Here is a 21,491-nt window from a genome sequence, read left to right as displayed (position 1 = left end):
CTCCAGCCCGGGCGACAGAGCCAGACTCCGTCTGAAAAAATAAATAAATAAATAAATTAGCCAGGCATGGCTAATTAGCCCCAACTACTAGAGGGCTGAAGTGGGAAGGTCACTTGAATCCAGGAGGTGGAGGCTGAAGTGAGCCATGATCACACCACTGCACTCCAGCCTGGATGACAGAGTGAGGCCCTGCCTCAAAAAATAAAAATAAAAAATAAAAACCCCATATTTAATTATGTTCATTTACATGTCAGAATTAAGAATAAAATGTGCACTCAAAGTACAAGTAATGTTTTTAAATTTAAAAAAACTCAACACATAGGACTTCTTGTTTGAATATTAGCCATAGGGAACCAAGCAAATATTTTTTTTTTTAGATGGAGTCTCACTGTGTTGCCCAGGCTGGAGCTCAGTGGTGTGATCACTGCAAGCTCCGCCTCCCTGGTTCACACCATTCTCCTGCCTCAGCCTCCTGAGTAACTGGGGCTACAGGTGCCTGTCACCATGCCCAGCTAATTTTTTTTTTTGTATTTTTAGTAGAGATGGGGTTTCACCATGTTAGTCAGGAGTACATTTTTTAAAAATATTACTTCCAATAAGTACAATATTTATTAAACATATCTTCAGTTGTTTTGTTACACAGTATGCAACAAATTACAATATTCTGCAGCCACAAATTATATGCAGAGTATCAAGAAGCTATTAATCAGACAGTATAATCTTTCCATTTATAACTGTACAAGGAAGAACCAGCAAATCAGATCTTACACATAACATCTCACTAAACTTTACGCATGGAAAGTGACAGACACTGCTTGTGCTGTTTGATACAAAACAGCTGAACTTCGTCTTCAGAAGACTAGACCTGACATCTAAACACGCCAATATAAACATCAAAACAAAATACAGTCTAACCAACCACGAGAAAACAGTCTGCTATCAGGAAAATACATTATTTTATAAACCAGCACACAAAGGTTTAAAAACAGTTCTGAAAATGAAGTTAGCTGTTTTGAGTCAAGAGAATAAAAAGAAAGTCAGTAATGACCATTTACAATCTCTGACCTCTGTGGAGATGGTAAGAATCTGTTGTAGTACAGCTACATACAGTATAATTCAGACAATGGTTTTTCACTTGGGTTCAGATTGCAAATTCATTACTGTGAGAAAAGGACGGAGGCAAATTTTAGCAGGAACCTCCACCTGATGCTTGACCAGAGTGCTCTGAATTTTAACACTGGGCTTCTCAGCACGACTAGCTGTTATTCCAGGACCCATTAGCTTTTTAATCTCAGCTGCCATCATCATGGAAGATTGTTCTACATTCATTGCATTTTCTTTTTTTTTCTTTTTTTGAGACAGATTCTTGCTCTGTCTCCCAGGTTGGAGTGCAATGGCGCAATCTCGGCTCACTGCAACCTCCACCACCTAGGTTCAAGCGATTCTCCTGCCTCAGCCTCCTGAGTAGCTGGGATTACAGGTGTCTGCCACTATGCTCAGCTAATTTTTGTATTTTTAGAAGAGACGGGGTTTCATCATGTTGGCCAGGCTGCTCTCGAACTCCTGACTTCAGGTGATCCACCCACCTCAGCCTCCCAAAGTGCTGGGATTACAGGCATGAGCCACCGCGCCCGGCCTTGTTGCATTCTTAGCACTTGTTTCCAAAAACAGAATTCCAAGGGAATCAGCAAATTCCTTTGCTGTTGTGTAGTCTACTACTTTCTTTGTGGTCAGATCACACTTGTTCCCTACCAACAATCTGTTGATGTTTTCACTGGGATAATGATCTATTTTCTGCAGTCACTGTTTAATGTTATTCAAGGACTCTTGATCTGTCACATCATACACAACCAGGATGCCCCTGGCTCCTCTGTAATAACTGGAGATGACTTTTCGAAATCTTTCCTGTTCTGCTGTGTTCCATATTTGAAGCTTGATTGTTTTCCCATCTAACTCTATAGTTCTTATTTTGAAATCCACACCAACTGTGCTGATGTAGCTTTCCGTATATGTATCATCTGCAAACCTACGAAGGAGGCAAGACCTTCCAGCCCCAGAGTCGCCAATCAGAAGTAATTTGAATAAATAATCATATTTGGGATTCATGCTGGACATGTCACTGTAGCTGCCACCACTGCCACAGCCACCCTTGCTGCTACAACTGCCGCTCTGACTCTCTGCGCTATGGGTAACTGAAGGAAAGGAATGAGATAGGCTGTTCCGGGAAAGCAAACGTCTTCCCCTACTCTCTCCCCTAGAACACAATCAGCAGCCGCTGCCACTCAGCTATTGCTTCCACCCAAAATCAAGTATATTTTTATCATGTCAAGTTTGCATTAAAGAAAAAAAAACTTGCAATATGAACCCTTTTTTTCCACTCAGTGACATTTATCTATCTACTAAGTGTGTCTAGAGCACCTACTGTTCACAAGGCACTGCGCTAGGTCCTGCTGGGGGAAAAGGGTAACAGAGGCATGTCTCTGCCTTCCAGAACCTTGATATTCAACAAATATAAAGAAATGCATAACAACTATATAACAAAAGGCAGAGAAGGAGAGGAACAAAGGGTGACTGGAGGCCAGGAAGGGAGACAACACGTGTTTGGGAAATCTGGGAAGATTAAATGATGAGACACAAGGTGAAGCTTTCGGGATGATACAATTTTGAAAGCAGGTACAAGAAAAGAAGGTTCTGAGGAAGAGGAAGTATCCTCAGGAGAGCCACAGAGAAGCAAGCGTGCGGCATGGCCCCTATAGGAATCAGCAAGAGGTCAAGTTTGCCTAGAAAGGGGTGTGTGTGGACGTGAAGCGTGGAGTGGTCAGCTGGGTCCAGGCTGCAGAAGGGGGGCCGTGAATGCCCAGTTGAGGGGCTTCACTTGGATCAGCTGGTGATGAGGAACCAGAATAGAAGTCTGCTCTGGGACAGCATTGGTCACAGGGAGGGAGGAACGACTGGGAAGGAGGACTGGTGGGGAGGCTGAGGAAGAGTCCAGAAAGGAGGACTTGAGAGCCTGAGACATGAGGAGGGGTGGGGAGGAGGTGAGGCATGCTAGCGTCATGGCGGAGACTCGGCCAAAGGGGAAGCAGGAGTGGAAGGTTACTACAGCTTCCAGCCTAGGTGGTCACAAGAGTGAAGAACCATTGACATAACCAGATAATTCAGGAAGAGTCATTGTCATTAAAAAATTTTAGGCCAGGCACAGTGGCTCACGCCTGTAATCCCAGCACTTTGGGAGGCCGAGGCTGGCGGATCACCTGAGGTCAGGAGTTGGAGACCAGCCTGGCCAACATGGCGAAACCCCGTCTCTACTAAAAAAATTAGCCGGGTGGGGTGGCATGTGCCTATAGTCCCAGGCACTTGGGAGGCTGAGGCAGGAGGATTGCTTGAACCCAGGAGGTGGAGGTTGCAGTGAGCTGAGATCATGCCACTGCACTCCAGCTTGGGTGACAGAGCAAGAATCCATCTCAAAATATGTGTGTGTATATACACACACGCACACACACATACACTCACACATATACACATGTATATTATATATACATATACACACATCATATATATACATATATTACATATATGTTATATACATATATGTACATATGATACATACATGTGTGTATATATCCTATTAAACCCTTGTAAATCATCTGAATTACGGTCAAATGTTCCTCTGTATAGACTGATTACAGAAGGTACAAATAAATGTTCCTTGAGTTACCTCTGAATGAGCTGCTGGAAAAGACTGAAGGTACGGTCCCATAACACTTGTTTGTTTTTTGTGATAGGGTCATGTTCGTACGTGTATTTCTGTTCCAATTCCTCCAGCTTTTTAAGCTGCTGCCGAACTTGCTGCAGACTCTCTGCAACTATGGTGAACCTGGGAAGACACAAGACACAGATGTCTCTATGAGAAACGGTCCAGAAGCAGCCTGAATTAAAGGGAATCATGGTATATTAGTCCACTCTCATGCTGCTAATAAAGACATACCCGAGACTGGGGAATTTATAAAGGAAAGAGGTTCAATTGACACATAGTTCCACATGGCTGGGGAGGCCCCACAATCATGGCAGAAGGCAAATGAGGAGCAAAGTCACATCTTAAATGGTGGCAGGCAAGAGAGCTTGTGGAGGGAAACTCCCACTTATAAAACCATCAGATCTTATGAGACTTACTACCATGAGAACAGTATTGGGGGAACCACCCCCATGATTCCATTATCTCCACCTGGTCCTGCCCTTGACACATAGGGATTATTACAATTCAAGGTAAGATTTGGGTGGGGACACAGCCAAACCATATCACATGGAAATCAACAAGTGGTTATATGCAACACAAAATGCCACCTAGGATACCACGCTCTGCGCTCTAGGGAAAAACAAAGGGAACAAGGCTTGTGGCAGCAGCAGAAGCTTTGTTATTTGAGGAGTAAAACTAACATGCACTGAGTACAGCCTAGATCAAAAACTTCTGCACACCACTGAGGCCTATGTAAGGAGAGATGGGTCGGGGCAGGGCTTCTAGGTGATCTGTGACTGGCGCAGGGCAAAGAGGAGGCCAGAGGCAGGGAAAACAGCAAAGCAGATGCTTCCAGGTGATGCAAGAGGCAACGAGGAGCCACTGCAGGTTCTGTGAAGAGAGTGGCATCAGCAAGCAGTGTCTCGGCAGGACCAGTCAGAGATGTGGACCAGAGGGGCAGGAAGAGACACAGAGAGGGGAGGCAAGGCCGGGGACAGGAAGAGAGGAAGGAAAGATGATTCTGGCTTTACTCAACTGAAAGGAGAAGGCAATATCCTCAGTCTAGACCCCAAAAATAGAAAGCCAGTGAGTAAACCTAGTGATTGCTCTTCGTCTTCCTTCCTTACAGTCACTGCTAACAGTAACACAGGCTGGGGAAACGCAGTTTTATTCGCTTGCAGCAATGACAGAAGAAAACCTTTTAAAAGTGTCTTCTCCCTGGGAAAAGTACTTCACTTTCTGATTTTACTCGATTCCAGTTCAAAGCCCTGGGACAGCAGCCCTTCATCAGGAAAGGAGCAGGCAGGGTAATGGCTGGCTGAGTTCCAGAGGTGATGCTAAACCAGTGTCCCCAACTCTGCTTGCACACCGAGAAAATGACAATCCTTAGACAGCACAGTGGGAAAACTAGATGGCATGTGTGTCCCTACAAGAGGCTCCTGTGGTCTAAGAGGACCACTAGGGGGCTCTAGACACCCCAAGGCCTCCCTGGCCACCTGAAGGGCTTAGGGGTGTCAGTATCCCTCAAGGCACATGGGGCACACTGGGCTCAGAAGCTCTGCTCTAACCCACAAGAAATCTGGGGTACCTACAGGCAATTCACAGAATAAAAATAAATGGCTGAATATTAATTGTGATTTTTAAAAAACTGGCAATATAGAAAATAACCTCGTGAGATCTCTGGTCCTTGGACCCTTAGCAATTGTCCCAGGCCACCTTCCCTCATGTTCACTCTGTGATCCTAAGTTCAGCTCCTGTTGCCCCTCACCTGGACCACACTAATATGCTAACAGTATTCCAACTGGTCTGTCTCTAACCTATCCTCCAGGATGTGGCCAGAGCACCCTTTCTAAATCAAAGATCAGAGAAATACATCTCCTGCTTAAGAAAAAAGCCTGCCTTGGCTCAGCAGGACAGCTGCATACGGCCTGCATTCCTAGCATGGTGCTGAGAACCTGCACCATCAGGCTCCAGCATCTCCCACCAGGTCCACTTTCCTTCCTGTCTCCCCTGACACCCCACTCTCCCGCCACCCAATACAGTCCCTTCAGGCTCCCACGTGTGTGCCTTTGTACATCCTGTGCTCTGTGCTGGAAAGCACTTCCCCTTGATCTACATGGAGTAACCCTAGTCACTTTTGAGTCAGCACAAGGCCACTTCCTCTATGAAACCTTCCCTGGAGATGCTTTCCTTTGTCCTCCACAGAACTCTGATGGCCTTTTGCTAGAGCACCTGGAAACTTTTACTGCACAGAATTATTACCATGTCTACATCCCCCTTCCACACTGAGAACTCCTTATTGGCAAGGGCCAAGAATCATTCATCCTTGTGTGCCCAGGTCCTACAGTGCCTGGCACACAGTAGGCATTTAATAAGTATTACTGGATAGATGACTGAATGAATGGTTCCTAACAAACTATTCTGTAAGCCTAGAAAAATGCCTCAAGCTATCTTGTTTTAAATGAAACATTAGGAGTCAAGTTGTTAAATGTGTTCTATAATGACCATGTCACTGATGTTTTGTACAGTCAAACGACACATCCCGTGGTACAGGAGTGATCCAAACCAAGCAGACATGGCTGAACGTGGCAAGAGTCGTGAATAACACTGTGCTTTCCAAGTGAGTGTTTCCAGGGTAAGCAGAAGCTGGACTATGTCAAACTCTATACCAACGTTTTAACAGGGTCCATTCAACTAACACAGCTCAAAGGTGCATTTATGAGTTTATGTGGTTAGCCAGTCAGCTGCCAGTTTTCCGCTTTGGAGAATCTTACCAGTTCTGCAGCTGATCCAGGCAAGCATTGGGCGGCCCCCCAATACAGGCGCTCTGCTGTCTCCGCTTCCACTCCACTAGTTCATCATTAATCAGGGCATTCTGGGTAAGTTCAGTGACATTCAACAACTCGATTATTTTGTGAACTACTTCCTAAAGGCAGTGGAAGAAACAAAGTAAAATAAATTCATTTTTAATCACTGAATTTTAAAACATTTTTTAAAAGAAAAGCAAGTATCATTTCATTCTCAACTGGGGCTCTAAGCCAGGTGGTTATAAAAATAATTTTTCTTCTCTTCTAAATTTTGATTCCATTATTTACAGTCTATAACAAAAGCGGCATGCTACTCTGGAAAGTAAATAACTACCTTTCTTTTATTGTCAAGCATTAAATACATCTTCTTGAGTAACAGCTGTTCTTGTTTCTGATCACTCTTTGCCACACCATTGGTCTCGTGTTCTATAAATTGAGAGACAGCCAGTAAATATATTTATATAAAGAAGACAAAACCAACAAAAGCCAAGATTCATATATATATAGGATAAAGATGACACAAATGCTGCCCAGTGACAGGTCAAAGTTTGGCTTTCTTCAGTCTTTATTAAACATAAAAAAAGTCCTAAGTATAACAACTAGGCAAACTGAAACAAAATACTTGTTTTCAGTGACCCATGTAAATCGGACATAGTAGTATCTGCCACTGAAGACACTGTCAGGTAATTACCTAAATAAATGTAAATAACAGAATTCAAAACTTCAGGTAAAAAATGTAGGTCCGGGCGCGGTGGCTCAAGGGGCCGGGCGCGGTGGCTCAAGCCTGTAATCCCAGCACTTTGGGAGGCCGAGACGGGCGGATCACGAGGTCAGGAGATCGAGACCATCCTGGCTAACACGGTGAAACCCCATCTCTACTAAAATACAAAACTAGCCGGGCGAGGTGGCGGGCGCCTGTAGTCCCAGCTACTCGGGAGGCTGAGGCAGGAGAATGGCGTAAACCCGGGAGGCGGAGCTTGCAGTGAGCTGAGATCTGGCCACTGCACTCCAGTCTGGGCGACAGAGCAAGACTCCGTCTCAAAAAAAAAAAAAAAAAAAAAAAAAATGTATACAAAGCGTTATCTGTAGCTTTCAAAGAGCAGTAAATGATTAGGAAGTGGTAGCTGAAGTTGCTACCTCTCATACTTTTTACCTAAATCATACTGATAATCTCTGCCTGTGAACCATGCTATACCCCAGATGATGAATACAGCAACGGCAGTGCCTTACATGTTCCACAAAATGCACATTCTTGAGTTCTTTTCTGTTGCTACTCTCATTAAAAACATCAACAGTAACAAAATAGAGTAAAACTGCTTTAAAACATGAGAAAAATACTGAGCTCATCTGCAGTGTACACATGTGGACCTGCCATGTTTGAAGAAACTTGAGATATTAGGGCAGGGGAACTCCACATATCTATCACTCTGTGTCAGTCAGTGGGCTAGGCGCAATAAATAAGGTGAGTAACACATAACCAGTGGTTATCAAGTAGGGGTCACTGACCCCTAGGGGACTTTTGGCAATCTCTGGAGACAGTTTTGATTGTCACTAGTGAGGGCTCCTGGGTAGTGCTACTGGCACCTGGTGGGTATAAGTCAGGGATGCTGCTAAACATTCTACAATGCCAGGACAGCCCCCACAACAAATTATCTAGCCCAGAATGTCAACGGTATTGGATGTTAAGAAACCCTGGCCTGGGTTATCAAGGAAGAATTCAGAGTCATAAAATACTCGGCAAATAGAAAGTAGTAATCATCTTCGTTACGTAGTGTGAACAGAAAAAAATCACAGCCAATGGGCACCACTTCAGTTGTGAACCCTTACCTCTGTTCTGCAAGGTTTTGCATTTGAAGTCATATTCATCTTGTAAATCTTCCAGGCTCTTGATTTCATGCTCTATACACTACAAATAAAGATGTAAACATGTTTTCTACTGATCAGCAACTTCCAAATACTTTAGGCAACAGAGTATTGCTTCTATGAAACCCAGAGAAACGTGAAAACAATTCCAGCTCCCTCAAAAAGAGATCTGATTTGGAGAGTTCTAAACATACACATGAAATAATTTCTATTTCATTAATAAGTATGTAATAACACTTTTAAAAAAGCAAACATACAATAATTCTCAAACTGATTTGTATGTCCTTAACCTGGTTCCAGCACCTAAATTTTGATTCTTCCTCATCATTTTGAGACTACCTCTGAGATATGATTTAAAAACTCCATTGTGAAGCCCACAGCAGTGGGGGAAAAGCTCATAGAAAATTTCCTCATTCCTTCCAAATAAGTAAAGTGACCATACATCTCTGCTTTACTGGGATAGACCTGGTTTCATACTTGCTATAATTACAAACAGTGCCCTCTTGGCAGCTCAAATGCATCTCCACCTGGACAATAAATTGTATGTGCATTCTACAAATGAGCCTCATTTGTTTGGGATTTGGTCACATTTCCACATATTCTTCTCTGGGTTTCCATGGCTATTTCTGGACTGGGCTCACTCGGTTTCTACTTTAATGAAATGCTTCCCTAGGAGACCACAGGATAAAGTTGCTCCAAAGAATGTAGAGTTTTGAAAGATGCTGTCTGAAGTATATAGTTAAGGCCATATGGGTGTTACCCAGAGATCCACAGAGGACCAAACCCCTAAGCTGGAAGGCCTTTTCCACAAACACAGGCTTGTGTGAAAAAGAACTCCTCAACCTCTCCCCGCACCAGCCCTAACAGTGGATAGGAGTAAATGCGGGCCATCGAGGGCGCCAGAGCAGCCCTCTTCTTCCATAAATTGACTTGGAAGTTTTATCCTAAAATCACTGTGGATGTCTTAATCAGAAATGTATCCAAATTTCTTTCAATAAAATGTATTTTTGCTCCTCTTCCAAGTCTTAGGATAGAACAGATGATTGGGAAAGATGGGCCATGTTTATCCTGGGGCACTGTGATTTGAGAGATGTGGACATAAAGGCCCATTTAGAGCAGCAACATCTCATTTACTGGGTACTGGGAAAAGTCAACATTTACTGCATGATCTTTCAGGGAAGAAAAAGATAAACTCAATGTTTAGCAGTTTTAAGAGGCCATTCAAAAAGTCTATCTGGTCATTGATTTTACCAATTTGTTTACTTATAGCTTGAGACTTCTGCAAAATTTTTCTTCCCAACTACTTAAAAGACTGAACTCAGTTACTAGGTTTATACCCCAAGCGATTGAAACCTTTTTTCCCCACAGAAAGTTTCAGAATGAATGTATGTGTTTACTCAATACTCACCATAACCTTGTCCTTCACATTTCTGACTTTACTGTCAAGCTCTTTCTGTTTGTCTAACATCACTGTGCTCTGAATATTCCCCGACTGGGCCTGTAATGGGAAGGGCGTGATTACAGCCATCATTTTCTTCAGGGTGTGTACTTGCTGGTTACACTCCAAAGTCAAGTCCCCACCTGCCTTCCAGACCTTCTGACATGTACTACATGCTTCCCGTTTATGTGTCAGTATGAAATTTTTCCCAAGGCCCTGGAAAATGCTGGCAAACTGTTAACAAGGCTACAAAAAAACTAGGTTCAATTCATGTCTAAAATAAACAGTATTTCTGGGAGTTTCCATTAATTCATACAGTCACATGGTACCACACTGGAATTTAGTTCAAGGTTTCTCAAATACTGTACACAAGATTATTCTTATTAACCCTGTCCTTATTTATCGTAAAGTTTTCTGATTCAAAGTGTGGTCCTCAGACCAGCAGCATCTCACCACCTAGGATGGAAAACCTAGGTGTTGGAAAATCTCAAGGGCTAGTATAATTATGGAATCAGAAAAGCCTATTTTAAGACAATCCTGGGTGATCCAGAGGTATACTGAAATATGAAAGCATTCCATTAAGGCCATCAATGAAAATCTGCTACTGTAAAGTCAATAATGAATATAAACCCAGACTTGCCCAGGAGTATTCAGTCTTACTTTTGATAATCAGAACACTCAGAAGTGACAGGGTCTACTTGCTTCATACACCAGATGTACCCTGCACATACTTACTAGGTACTAAGTAAATGTTAGGCAATGTTCTAGGCTCAGGTGTTAGAGTGGTAACTAGTGGTCCCTGTTCTCCTAGAGATTAAATTCTAGAAAGATGTTATTTTCTTTAGAGTTAAATCTCCCACACAGCAAAAACTGCGTTTGTCAACCTTTCTTACACAGTGCCCTATACAGCACAGATTCTATGGGGGTGTTTTTACATATTCGACTGTATCAATCTTTTCTTCTTTATGCCTGGAATTTTCCTTATACTAGAAAGCCTTTCCCTATTGACATTACAGCATTCATTCATTTTTTTTTCCCTAGCACTCGCAAGGTTTCCTTCTTTTACTTTTTAACTTTTAGATCGCTGATACATTTGTCTGTTCTCATGATCAGTGTGAAGTATGGGCCCACTTTTTGCTTTCACTTTTTTTCCAATTAGCTTTCCATTTGTCTTAACAACATTGACTGAAAAGTCCATTATTTTCCCCAGTGCTCTGAGCTGCCAACTGTATCACATAAATTTCCATATGCACATGGGTTTCCTTCTAGATTTTTCTCTTCTTTCCCATTGGCCTGTTTATTCATAAGTCTGAACCCTTGAAGGATATTGGACTATAGAGGATTTATAGTCTATCTAGTAGGGCCAGTCCCATTTCATTGCTCTACTTGTTCAGAAGTTGCCTTGCTATTCTTGCATGTTTATTTTTTATAAATTTCAGAACCAATTTGTATAGCTCCAGAAAACAACTTGTTGGTATTTTTATTAGAATCACATTAAAATTACAAGCAAACTCAGGGAGAGCTAATATCTTTATGATGCTATTTTTAATTCTTATGCTTCTAGTGGTTTTCTCTTGTCTAATTGCATTGGCCAATACCACCAATACGATGCTAAATAGCAGTGGAAACACAGCATCCTTGCTGTTTCTGACTTACTGGAGTTTTCCTAGTTAAGTAAGTTACTGTCTCTAGAATGGAGAGATACATATTTTTGTATGTTAAAGAGGTATCCATTAATTCCTATCGTATTCAATGTTTTCATCAGAAATGAGCATTGAATTCTGTCAGGTCTTCTCAGCTTCTGTGGAAGGAAGTAAATGCTTTTTTCTCCTTGTAGCTATTAATTCAGTGAATTGCATTAATAGGTTGCCCAGTCATGGTCTACCCTTGTGACCTATAATAAATCATATTTGGTCATGTCTTTTCTTAATGTAGTATTTACTTCTGATCCCTAATATCTTATTGGGGACTTTTATATTGATACTCGTAAGTAAAATTGGTCCACAATTTTTTGTTTTATCTTTGTCAGGCATACATCATCAAAGTTATTCTCTCTTCAGAGGAAGTTTTCCTTCATGTTATATATTCTCCAATAGTAGAAGTTCAAAGCATGTGAATTGCATCAGCTCTAAAGCGCGTATTAGAAATACATGAACGTTATTGGTATCCTCTGTAAGTCCAAGGTGCCACGTATCACTAAGTGACAAAAGGAGTTTCTCTGGGCGGTCGGGATGAGTTGTCACTTTAAGAAGTTCCATACAGCTTTCTGCCTGTGCAGGGAAATCTCTGCTGTTGTCTAATTCTGATATGGTTTGGATCCGTGTCCCCGCCCAAATCTCATGAATTGTAATCCCCAGTGTTGGAGGTGGGGCCTGGTGGGGACTGGATCATGGGGACGGTTTCTCATGAATAGTTTAGCACCATCCTCTTGATACTATCCTCGTGATCATGAGTTTTCATGAGATCTGGTTAAGTGTAGAGCACCTCTCCCCGGCTTCCTCCTGCTCTGGCCATGTGATGCGTGTGCTTCCCCTTCACCTTCTGCTATGACTGTAAGTTTCCTGAGGCCTCCCCAGAAACTGAGCAGATGCCAGCACCATGCTTCCTGTACAGCCTGCAGAACTGTAAGTCAATTAAATCTCTTCTCTTATAAATTACCCAGTCTCAGGTATTTCTTTATAGCCATGCAAGAGCAGACTAATACAACTTCTAAGCCAGCAGGACGTGGGCACCGTGTCCTGTGGGCTTTGTAACAGCTGGGATACTACACCTAGGGAGAGGGACTAGGCCACTGGAGAATTCTGACTTCCCAGGCCTCCTCCCAAATGATCAAGGCTCGGTTTAGAGAACAGGGATATAAACAACGACTATAAGAGAGCCGCTATATTCCCAGCTTCTACATCTCCTTTCTACTGACTTGCTGGGAGATGCTTGGTGGAAAAACCTGGTGACTGTGGCAGGGCCTAAGAAACTTCCTGCTTCCAACTTGGGCAGTAGTCCCTCCAAGTCACTCAAACCCTTGGTATTCTCTTACTCCTTCCTCTCATCCCTCCCTGCTTCCCTCCACCCTGCTCCCATCTTCTGCTAAGCAGATGCTTGGCTGCTCCTGTACACTTTAGTACTGAAACCACTTTCATAGTGAGTCCTTAACTTTTTAACTTTCTAAGAAACCAGGAGTACTGAAACCACAGGAATGTCAAACATTGAAGTTGGAAGGGACTTCAGCTGTCATTGACTCTTACTTTCTCATTTCACTACTGTACCTCTAGAGACCTTATCTGGATGGGAACTTGGTTACTCACAGGCCTGAGATCAAACAAAGTCTTCTGCTCAGGAAGGGGGTCCTTTTCAATGGAATGAGCAGTAGTCCAAGTAAGGGAATAGGCACTTCATGGGTGTGAGAAGTTCCAGCCAGAAAGCCCTCACATCCCATCCCACAGATTAGAAAACTGAAGAGCGACTTCTCCAGTGAGCTAGTTTTAGAGTTGGACAATACTGGGTTTAAATTCCAAACCTACTTCTCATTAACTCTGTGGCCCTGAGCAAAGTACCTGACCTCTAAACCTTAGTTTTCTCATCTTTAAAATGGGGATAAGAATACCTACCTTCAGTGACAGTTTTGAAAGTATTTACTCAAACGAAATAATGTTTATAAAGTGCTTAGCACAGGGCCTGCAACATGATAAGCACTCAGCATACGGTAACCATTAGTCCTTAAGAACACAAAGATGGAACAGCAAAGGGAAGCTTAGAATCCACCTCATGTCTTTCCCTCCCACCTGAAAGATATTCTCCCTATCCCTTCAAACCCTATGGACCTAAATTTTTGTCCAGACACGCAATTAGTTTATTCACCACAAATAAATCAAGAAAGAAAAAAACTTAGTGTGCTGTAAGACAGCACACGAAACATTTATAGTCTACTAGAGTGTGGATAGCACAATATTCTCTTAAATCTATTTTCTAAAAGCTCTTACACTAAAACAAAAAATAATGGGAACAATAATTTCCCATCTCAGCATGTCTACAGACTGGGACAAATGCTCAGGCAGTGCGTGGAGAATGGCATCTTCCACCACACTTAAACTGTCTCCCTCTCCACTGTCGCACAGTTCACTTTGGTAGTTATTTGTTGGTGAAATGCACACGGGACGCATACTGTGTCCCCTGGCATCCATATAGGAATGGGCTCCTCCAGAACAATCCATAACATTGGATTGTTGGCTTGTTGTCACCACCCCACTGCTCAAGAAAGGAATACTAAATGCCATAGCAACTTCAAAACTCTGCTGAACCCTGACAGCTAGGAAGGTTTGTATTAGGATTAATAAAACAATGATCAAAAATCTTGATACTAGTACAACTCTGACTCATTGACTGTTTGATGTCTTGAATATTTAATAGGTATCTTGATCTTGCTCAAAACAAAGCCCTTGATTTTCCCATCAGCCTCTTCTCTCCATAAACCTACTGTGTCCTACAAAACTCCTGCCCCTGCCTGCTCCTTGCCTTCCCAGCTCTGTGAACAGCATTATCAGTTTTCAAAGGGTTCTAGTAGCTGCTGTAGAGCCATCCTTGACTTTCTGCTCACTCCTGCATCTAATCCTTCAATATAAGGATCCTTCTATACTGGCACCACATCCAAAGCATAACCTGAATCTGTCCACCTCTTCCTACCTCCACTGATTCTACTGAGTGCAAACTTCCACTGCCTCTCCCTTGGACAGCTGCAAGAACTCACTGTTTGTCTGCTTCCATTCCTGCGCCAGCAACTCAGAGGCCTTTCCTGACTCTGGTCTAAAGGAACAACCCTACTCCCAGCCACACCATGAACTCAGCATGTTATCTTCTCAGCACTTTATGCTACCCGAAAGTATCTTGTTTATATGTTGTCTCTCTCCTCGTTAGAACTTAATTCCATTAGATTAGGATCTTTCCTAAAGCCTGGTTCTATAAAATCTCTAAATCTAATTCTCCCACTTCTTGGGGCTATAAAATTAGAGACATTCACCATTGCTTTGACATGGGCCCCAATAGTATATTGATGAATGAATACATTTTTAATTTATTACAATTTTTGTGTTCAATGAGAAAAAAGTACCTGATTAAATCTCTGGGCATTTTCCAGAATTTTCCTTTCTTCCTTCAGACAGTTGTAAATGATCATAGACATCTGGATTGGGTCTTCCTGAAAATTATCCTAAATTTGAGGGGTTAGAACAAAAATAAATTAAAATGCAGAATGTTTACATTATTGTGTATTGTAAGTGGATATGAATTTGTTTACATTCTCTGAGAAACCTCATCTCTCATCTATTAAATTCTATATAAGCTATGTTTGTTAAAATCAAAATATTTCTTTCACAAATTATGACAAAAATTGCTTTAACTTTCTAAGTGCAGGTACCTAAAGTACTTTTGGAGTAAACAAGTATTTTCACATATGGTTCATATAATATTTTTACTTTAATATCTTTCCATATTTCTTGAGGCCAATTATCTTCTGTTAGGATCCCAAGACAATGCAAATGATATAAAAACTATACATGGCATTCCTCAATGAATGCATCTGTTGGTCTAAGCTTTGAACCAGATCAAAGATATTAATTTAGGTTTTTCTGTTGCCATTGTCAAAGCTAGTTTGCAAAACACTGGCAATAATGGCTCTTTATACAGGTGCATTCATGCAAGGTCTGTATGAGAGCAAATTTCTGTAAAGTTAATTTGATTTCCCCACTCACTGGTATATAAAATTATAAATACATTCACAAAGGAAAAAAAAAAAAACTTCCAATTACCTAAGTTGAAAAGTTCAGTTGTATTGTATGAAAGAAGAAAATGATAGCTTTCACCTCCATTAAAACAGAAAAGTTCTGTTATTACAGGACATAAATATGATAGCCAGGCCAAGGGCATGCTCGGAGTACATTTGAAGAACTCCTAAAACTCTGTAGCATGTTCTCTCATGTCTGGATCTTTCTTTGACCTTTTCTTCCAGGAGAGGCTAACTCCACCAGAAGCAAGGCAAGGTGGAGTCTAGTTCCTGAAGTCACCCCTTCCTCAAGTGAAAGTCAAACCTTTCTGGACTTATTCCTCATTTGCATAGCAAGGACCTGAACCTAACTACTAACGTTCCCTGGAGCTTTAATATACTACCATAGATCACTGCTCTTAAAATGCAGCCCCTTTTCTTTGGTTTAAATATTGACTGTTTTTAGTAAAACAAGATTATAACATCACATTTTTCTCAGAATTACTGACACCTAAGAGTTGATACATTTAACCCTGAAAATTCCTTCTGTGTTTATAAAATGAATTGATATCTTATTTTACTTATGCTATATTTACTGATGCTATAAATAATATAAATGGAGTTGTTTAGTCTCTGTTACTTCTCTAAATACCATGAAGTGTGTGCTCAATTGTATTTGCTGAATGAAGAAAACTGCCTTCCATCAACATGAGAACATTTCAACTAAAATACAAAATCCAGGTCATACCTGAAGATTACGCTTGCTTTTCCTTATGTTATGCTGTAGCAAGAAGTTATTCTCCAAAGAAAAGCGACTATATTGATCATCCAGCTGTGATAGGAGGTCATGAAAACGGATGGTGGCAAATGAAACATCATTGGCAGCGTGCTCCCTAGGAGATTTAACATTTACACATTTCATTCTAGAACTAAATGTCTACGTAAAACAGACAAAACAAATGTTGGTTTCCTTACTGAAATTATTAAAAACAATTTAAGTATTTTCTTAGGTTTATTTTCTTCTTCTGAAACTGATATTGCTTTTAGCAGTAGTTTATGTGGTATTTCTCTTATGTGCAATCAGCACGAACAATTCTAGAGCTCTAAGAGATTGTGCATGACACTATTCACAGTGACTATCTCCGGAGGGGGAAAAGTCAACAGGGGACCCCTCACTTTCTATGCCAAATACTTTCAGGACGTTTAAAATATTTCAACTAGCAAATAATACATTTTAAAGTAGAATACTTACCAGTTAAAAAAAATCCCCTCAATTTTACTACCTTCTTCATATTTCTAATCAATGTTTAACCATTAATTTGGCTTTATTTCTTTTAAGTTACTTCTTTCTATAGTCTGGATCCTAAGTTGGAAACTAATTGGTGTCAGCATTATCTAACTTGTCCAAAGCATTTAGGAGTATCTATCATAAATTAAATTTGACAAAACTACATAAAAGTGCTTAATGACTAATATACTTAACTTTGTTGAGACACATGTCATTTTTTTAAATCAATAAACTTATCTACAACAAATTATCCCAGTGGCCATTGATGGAATTCACCTTCCAGTAAACATGGCCCCAAGTCACTTAATCAACAAGTATTTTTAAGATGTAAACTTCTTCTTCTATCTAGTGAATTTTCCTTACCAGTCTTGCTTTTCTAACCACTGTGCCAGGTATTGTCTGATTTCCATGGGAAAACTGTCATCATAAAGCTGGTGAACCTGCTCCAGGAATTTTGAGTCAAGCTGCTGAAGTTCATACCACTGAGACATCCTATAAAGAAAAAGAATATACATTCTTTCCATGTATATGGAAACCATAGCTTCAAAGAAAGCCTTCTTGGCATCAGGTTGTACTCTTAAATATCTTGCTTAATCCAAAACATAGTTTGTCCCAGAAATATTTTATTTAAATGGCATTTATAGTCTAAAGCCTCTTTTTAATTGACTTTGGGGATCAACTTGTTTTCTCCTCCACAAAACACAACTTCAGGTCTTTGCTTGTTGTCCACATACCAGGGCAGCCTTCTCTGGCCTCCTTATTTAAACTGCAACCACCTCCCACCCTGGAAACATGCTCTTTCTCTTCCTTGGTTTATTTTTCTTCATAGTACTTACACGACCATCTGACCTACCACATTTTTTATTTTGATTACTGTCTGGTTTCCCCACCTGAAGGGATGGATGTTGGTGGAGGATTTTGTGCACTGGTGTATCCCCAGAACAATGTCAACCACATAGTAGGTATTCAATAAATATGCCTTTAAAATGAATTTGTGATTTTATCAAATAAACACATGAAAAACATTATTTTAATTAGACCTGCTTTAAGACAAATCACATGACTCTCCCAAAATGCTCTCCTACAAATCACAGTACATTTGTAATTTAACTCAAATATTTCTAAACTGCTATATTTATGATTCATATGGTAAAATTCAGTATTTTTGTTATACACATTTAGAAAGATATATTTTCCTCTTTGCCTACTACAAACAATAAATCTGGCATAAAGAAGTAATGATTTGTAAATATTAAAACAACACCATTAAATGTAATTTAAAAGGATAAAGTAACACTTATCTCTTTGGAAAACTGTTAAGTCCATTTTTATATAGTTATCCTAAAGATTAAAAATCACAACAAAAAATTGATATAAGGAAGTCCTAAAATCCATTAGGAAAACGGAAAGTCTTCCATGACCATGTAACTTAGGATTTATATCAGCACACAGCTGGCGATATGCAGAGTGGACACAAGTGAATCTTGCCCTGCCAGACCTCTGGGGAAGGGGTCTGGATTTTCAAGTAGGGCATGGAACAGTATCTATGCATACTTGTAGCCAAGTACATGCACGAAGGCATGAAGTCATGCCTAGTCCAAAAATGTCTTTCCAAAGGAGCATGAGGAAATGTCTGGACTATAAAGCTAGTTATCATCATATATACCAGTAGAAATGGACCCAAGCCCAGCCCCTTGGCACTCCTGCTGTAGCAATTTGATTTTTTTCAGTTCAATTTTATTTTACCTGAGCGGAAAAATCTGTGGCTCTCTCCCTTCCTGCTTGGTAACTAATAAGGATGTGCCTAAAGCAGATATGCTGGACTGTCAGCCAATGGGAGCTGCAACATCTCTTATTAGCCAAGTGAACCCAGGTAACTTACTCCCCTATCAACAAGGTGGCTGTGTGTGTGTGTGTGTGTGTGTGTGTGTGTGTGTGTGTGTGTGTGTGTGTGTGTAGTAGACAGGAACTTGCTCTGTCATCCAGGCTGGAGCGCAGTGGCAGGATTATAGTTCAGTGCAGCCTCCAACCCCTGGACTAGAGCAATCCTCCCACCTCAGCCTCCTAGTGAGCTCAGACTGCAAGTGATATGGTTTGGTTCTACGTCCCCATCCAAATCTCACCTCGAATTGTAATATAATTCCCACATATTAAGGGAGGGACCAGTGGAGGTAACTGAATCATGGGGGCAGTTTCCCCAATGCTGTTCTCGTGATAATGAGTGAGCCTCATGACATCTGATGGTTTTACAAGCGTCTGGCATTTCCCCTGCTTGCATCCACTCTCTCCTGCTGCCCTGTGAAGAGATGCCTTCTGCCATGCAGAACTGTGAGTCAATTAAACCTCTTTTCTTTATAAATTACCTAGTCTCAGGCAGTTCTTTATAGCAGCATGAGAACAGACTAATACAATAAACATGAGCCAAGATGCCTGGCTAATTTTTAAATTTTCTGCAGAGACAGCCTCTTGTTATGTTTCTGAGGCTGGTCTCAAACACCTGACCTCAGGCAATTCTTCCACCTCAGCCTCCCAAAGTGCTGGGATTACAGGCGTGAGCTTCCACACCCTGCCACAGTTGGTTGTTAAGGCTGGATGAGCTAGTACATATGTAGCACCTGGCACAGAAGAGGTGAATTAATAAACTCATGTTTGGGCGGGCAAGGTGGCTCACGCCTGTAATCCTAGCACTTTGGAGGCCAAGGTGGGCGGATTGCCTGAGCTCAGGAGTTCAAGACCAGCCTGGGCACCATGGTGAAACCTTGTCTCTAGTAAAATACAAAAAAAATTAGCCGGGCATGGCTAATTTTTTAGCCTAAAAAATTAGGCGTGCACCTGTAGTCCCAGCTACTCAGGAGGCTGAGGCAGGGGAACTGCTTGAACCCAGGAGGCGAAGGGTGCAGTGAGCCGAGATCGCGCCACTGTACTTCAGCCTGGGCGACAGAGCGAGACTCCGTCTCTAAAAAAATAAATAAATAAATAAATAAATAAGCTCATGTTCACAAATTTGGAGTCAGTCTCATCCTCTCACAGAACCTGTTACCAAGTCACAAAACCTGTTACCAACTCAGAGAGTGGCATGGCCATCTCCCAATCACCTAGCTCAAATCCCAGATTTAGGGTTGATTCTTTCCGCTCCACCCCAAGACCTGCTGCCTTCCTGTCTCCAACATTCTACCTTCCCAATCCAGCCTCTGCTGCACACAGATTGGACCACATCAATCTCCTGTGCAAAAATCCTATGATTTGTCCATTCCTAGGCGGATTTCCAACCCACCCCATCTTCATCTATCAACAAAGCAACCCAGTCACCAAATCATTTACTGTTTTTCAACGGTGCCCAACACTTCTGCTTTGCTCCAGCTACTCGCCCTTGGAACAGCCTCTCCACGAATTTTTGCATCTCTAAATCCCACAGCATTCAAAGCTATGTACAAAAGTCCCTTCTTTCATAAAGTTGTCTGAGACTTACTCACAATTAAGCTTTCTTTGACTCGTGTCTCACTGAATTCTGTACCTCTATTAGAGCATCAGTTCCAGTTTTCCTTGTAAAGCTCTGTGATGCTTCCAGAGCCCCCGCAGGGGAAGGTGGGTGAGGTGTGGTGGGGGTGGAGTAGTGGGGTTATTTTCCTTTTTAACATCTTATGGACCTTGGACAGTGCGCTGCCTATACTATGTGCTCAAAACAGTTTGTTGAATTCAAATTGTGTATATTTCAGATGGAATTAGAAACTAAAAAGCAAACCATATTATGATCTCACAAGTTTGAGTCCAGCATCCTCATTTAGCAATGGTTGCACAATGGACTGTGCTGGAGGCTCAAGTCCTATTTCCGTTCTATGAAAACAACTCCCTATCTATACAAACAACATTCAAAGCACAATCAACGACACCTCTGCATACCTACCCCAGAACTTTTCAGAAATTTTTTTTAAGAGTAATTATATTATTTTGGGGTAGGGGGTCTGCAAAAACTAAACATCACTTTTAAACTCTAGGAAGACATTAAGTCCTTCCATCTTTAAACATAGAAACATAATTAAGATTCCGAAGCCATGTACTCATTCATGTGATCCCATGAACATTTACTGACCTGCCACCTTGTGCCCCAACAAGGGCCTGGGGATTCAATCAAAGGAGCAGCTACACACAGCACGTTAGGTGCCAAGACTGTCGAGGTTGCATGCAGAGTGCGAATGTTAACCTAGACAGCTCTCGAGGATGGCATACAGCAAATTAAACTTTCTGCGAAAAGAAGAAAACGTGACTGATGGTAAGGGGGGTGGAAACGGGAGAAAGTGAGGGTAAATGGGAAGGTGCAGTGCCTTCTAGAGGAAAATTCTATTTCACAAGTCCTCTTTACTGCCAGAGCACGACTGGCAAGGGCAATCGTGCTGAGCAGTGCCATCTCCGAGAACAAGGGGCACTCCTCGCACTTGCGATACTCGGGACACGTTCTCTGGGTCACGGATTCGCAGGTCAGCACAGACGACCCGTCCTCGCCCGGCGTCCAACTGCACGGCCCGAGGACTCTGTCCCGGCGCGTCCCACCCCCGGCACCCGGAACCTCACAGCCACTCACTCTGCGCGCAGGATCCGGAAGGGCTAGG

At 41.7% G+C, this 21,491-nt stretch overlaps 2 protein-coding genes across 2 annotated transcripts in view; both read right to left on the bottom strand.

Annotated features, from left to right (window-relative positions):
- STAT1 (signal transducer and activator of transcription 1) overlaps positions 1–21,491 on the bottom strand; it is a 51,363-nt gene extending 29,872 nt beyond the window's left edge. Inside the window, exons 1-10 of the mRNA XM_017869364.1 lie at positions 21,464–21,491; positions 20,975–21,126; positions 17,248–17,376; positions 16,345–16,489; positions 14,946–15,044; positions 9,815–9,904; positions 8,371–8,449; positions 6,878–6,969; positions 6,511–6,662; positions 3,719–3,877 (exon numbers count right to left, since the gene is read on the bottom strand). Coding sequence (XP_017724853.1) covers positions 3,719–3,877; positions 6,511–6,662; positions 6,878–6,969; positions 8,371–8,449; positions 9,815–9,904; positions 14,946–15,044; positions 16,345–16,489; positions 17,248–17,375 — 944 coding nt within the window. The 5' untranslated portion in view covers position 17,376; positions 20,975–21,126; positions 21,464–21,491. The remainder of the gene's footprint in view (positions 1–3,718; positions 3,878–6,510; positions 6,663–6,877; positions 6,970–8,370; positions 8,450–9,814; positions 9,905–14,945; positions 15,045–16,344; positions 16,490–17,247; positions 17,377–20,974; positions 21,127–21,463) is intronic.
- On the bottom strand, positions 1,013–2,270 carry LOC108527867 (ras-related protein Rab-1A-like). Its single transcript, XM_017869365.1, has 3 exons — positions 1,915–2,270; positions 1,632–1,695; positions 1,013–1,319 (listed from the first exon to the last, which is right to left on the bottom strand). Exons 1-3 carry the CDS (start codon positions 2,113–2,115, stop codon positions 1,132–1,134), a joined length of 453 nt encoding a protein of 150 aa, XP_017724854.1. The 5' UTR covers positions 2,116–2,270; the 3' UTR covers positions 1,013–1,131.

The sequence above is a fragment of the Rhinopithecus bieti genome, unplaced genomic scaffold, assembly GCF_001698545.2.
Source record: "Rhinopithecus bieti isolate Rb0 unplaced genomic scaffold, ASM169854v2 scaffold_5051, whole genome shotgun sequence".
In the NCBI taxonomy this organism is placed as follows: domain Eukaryota; kingdom Metazoa; phylum Chordata; class Mammalia; order Primates; family Cercopithecidae; genus Rhinopithecus; species Rhinopithecus bieti.
This window is presented reverse-complemented; position numbering and strand designations above follow the sequence as displayed.

Coding starts and splice junctions, on each gene's coding strand:
- LOC108527867 (XM_017869365.1), bottom strand. CDS start 2,115: ATGTCCAGCATGAATCCCAAATATGATTATTTATTCAAATTACTTCTG. Junction 1,696..1,914: donor AGCTTCAAATATGGAACACA/GCAGAACAGGAA, acceptor ACAACAGCAAAG/GAATTTGCTGATTCCCTTGG. Junction 1,320..1,631: donor TAAGAATGCAACAAGGCCGG/GCGCGGTGGCTC, acceptor CAATGAATGTAG/AACAATCTTCCATGATGATG.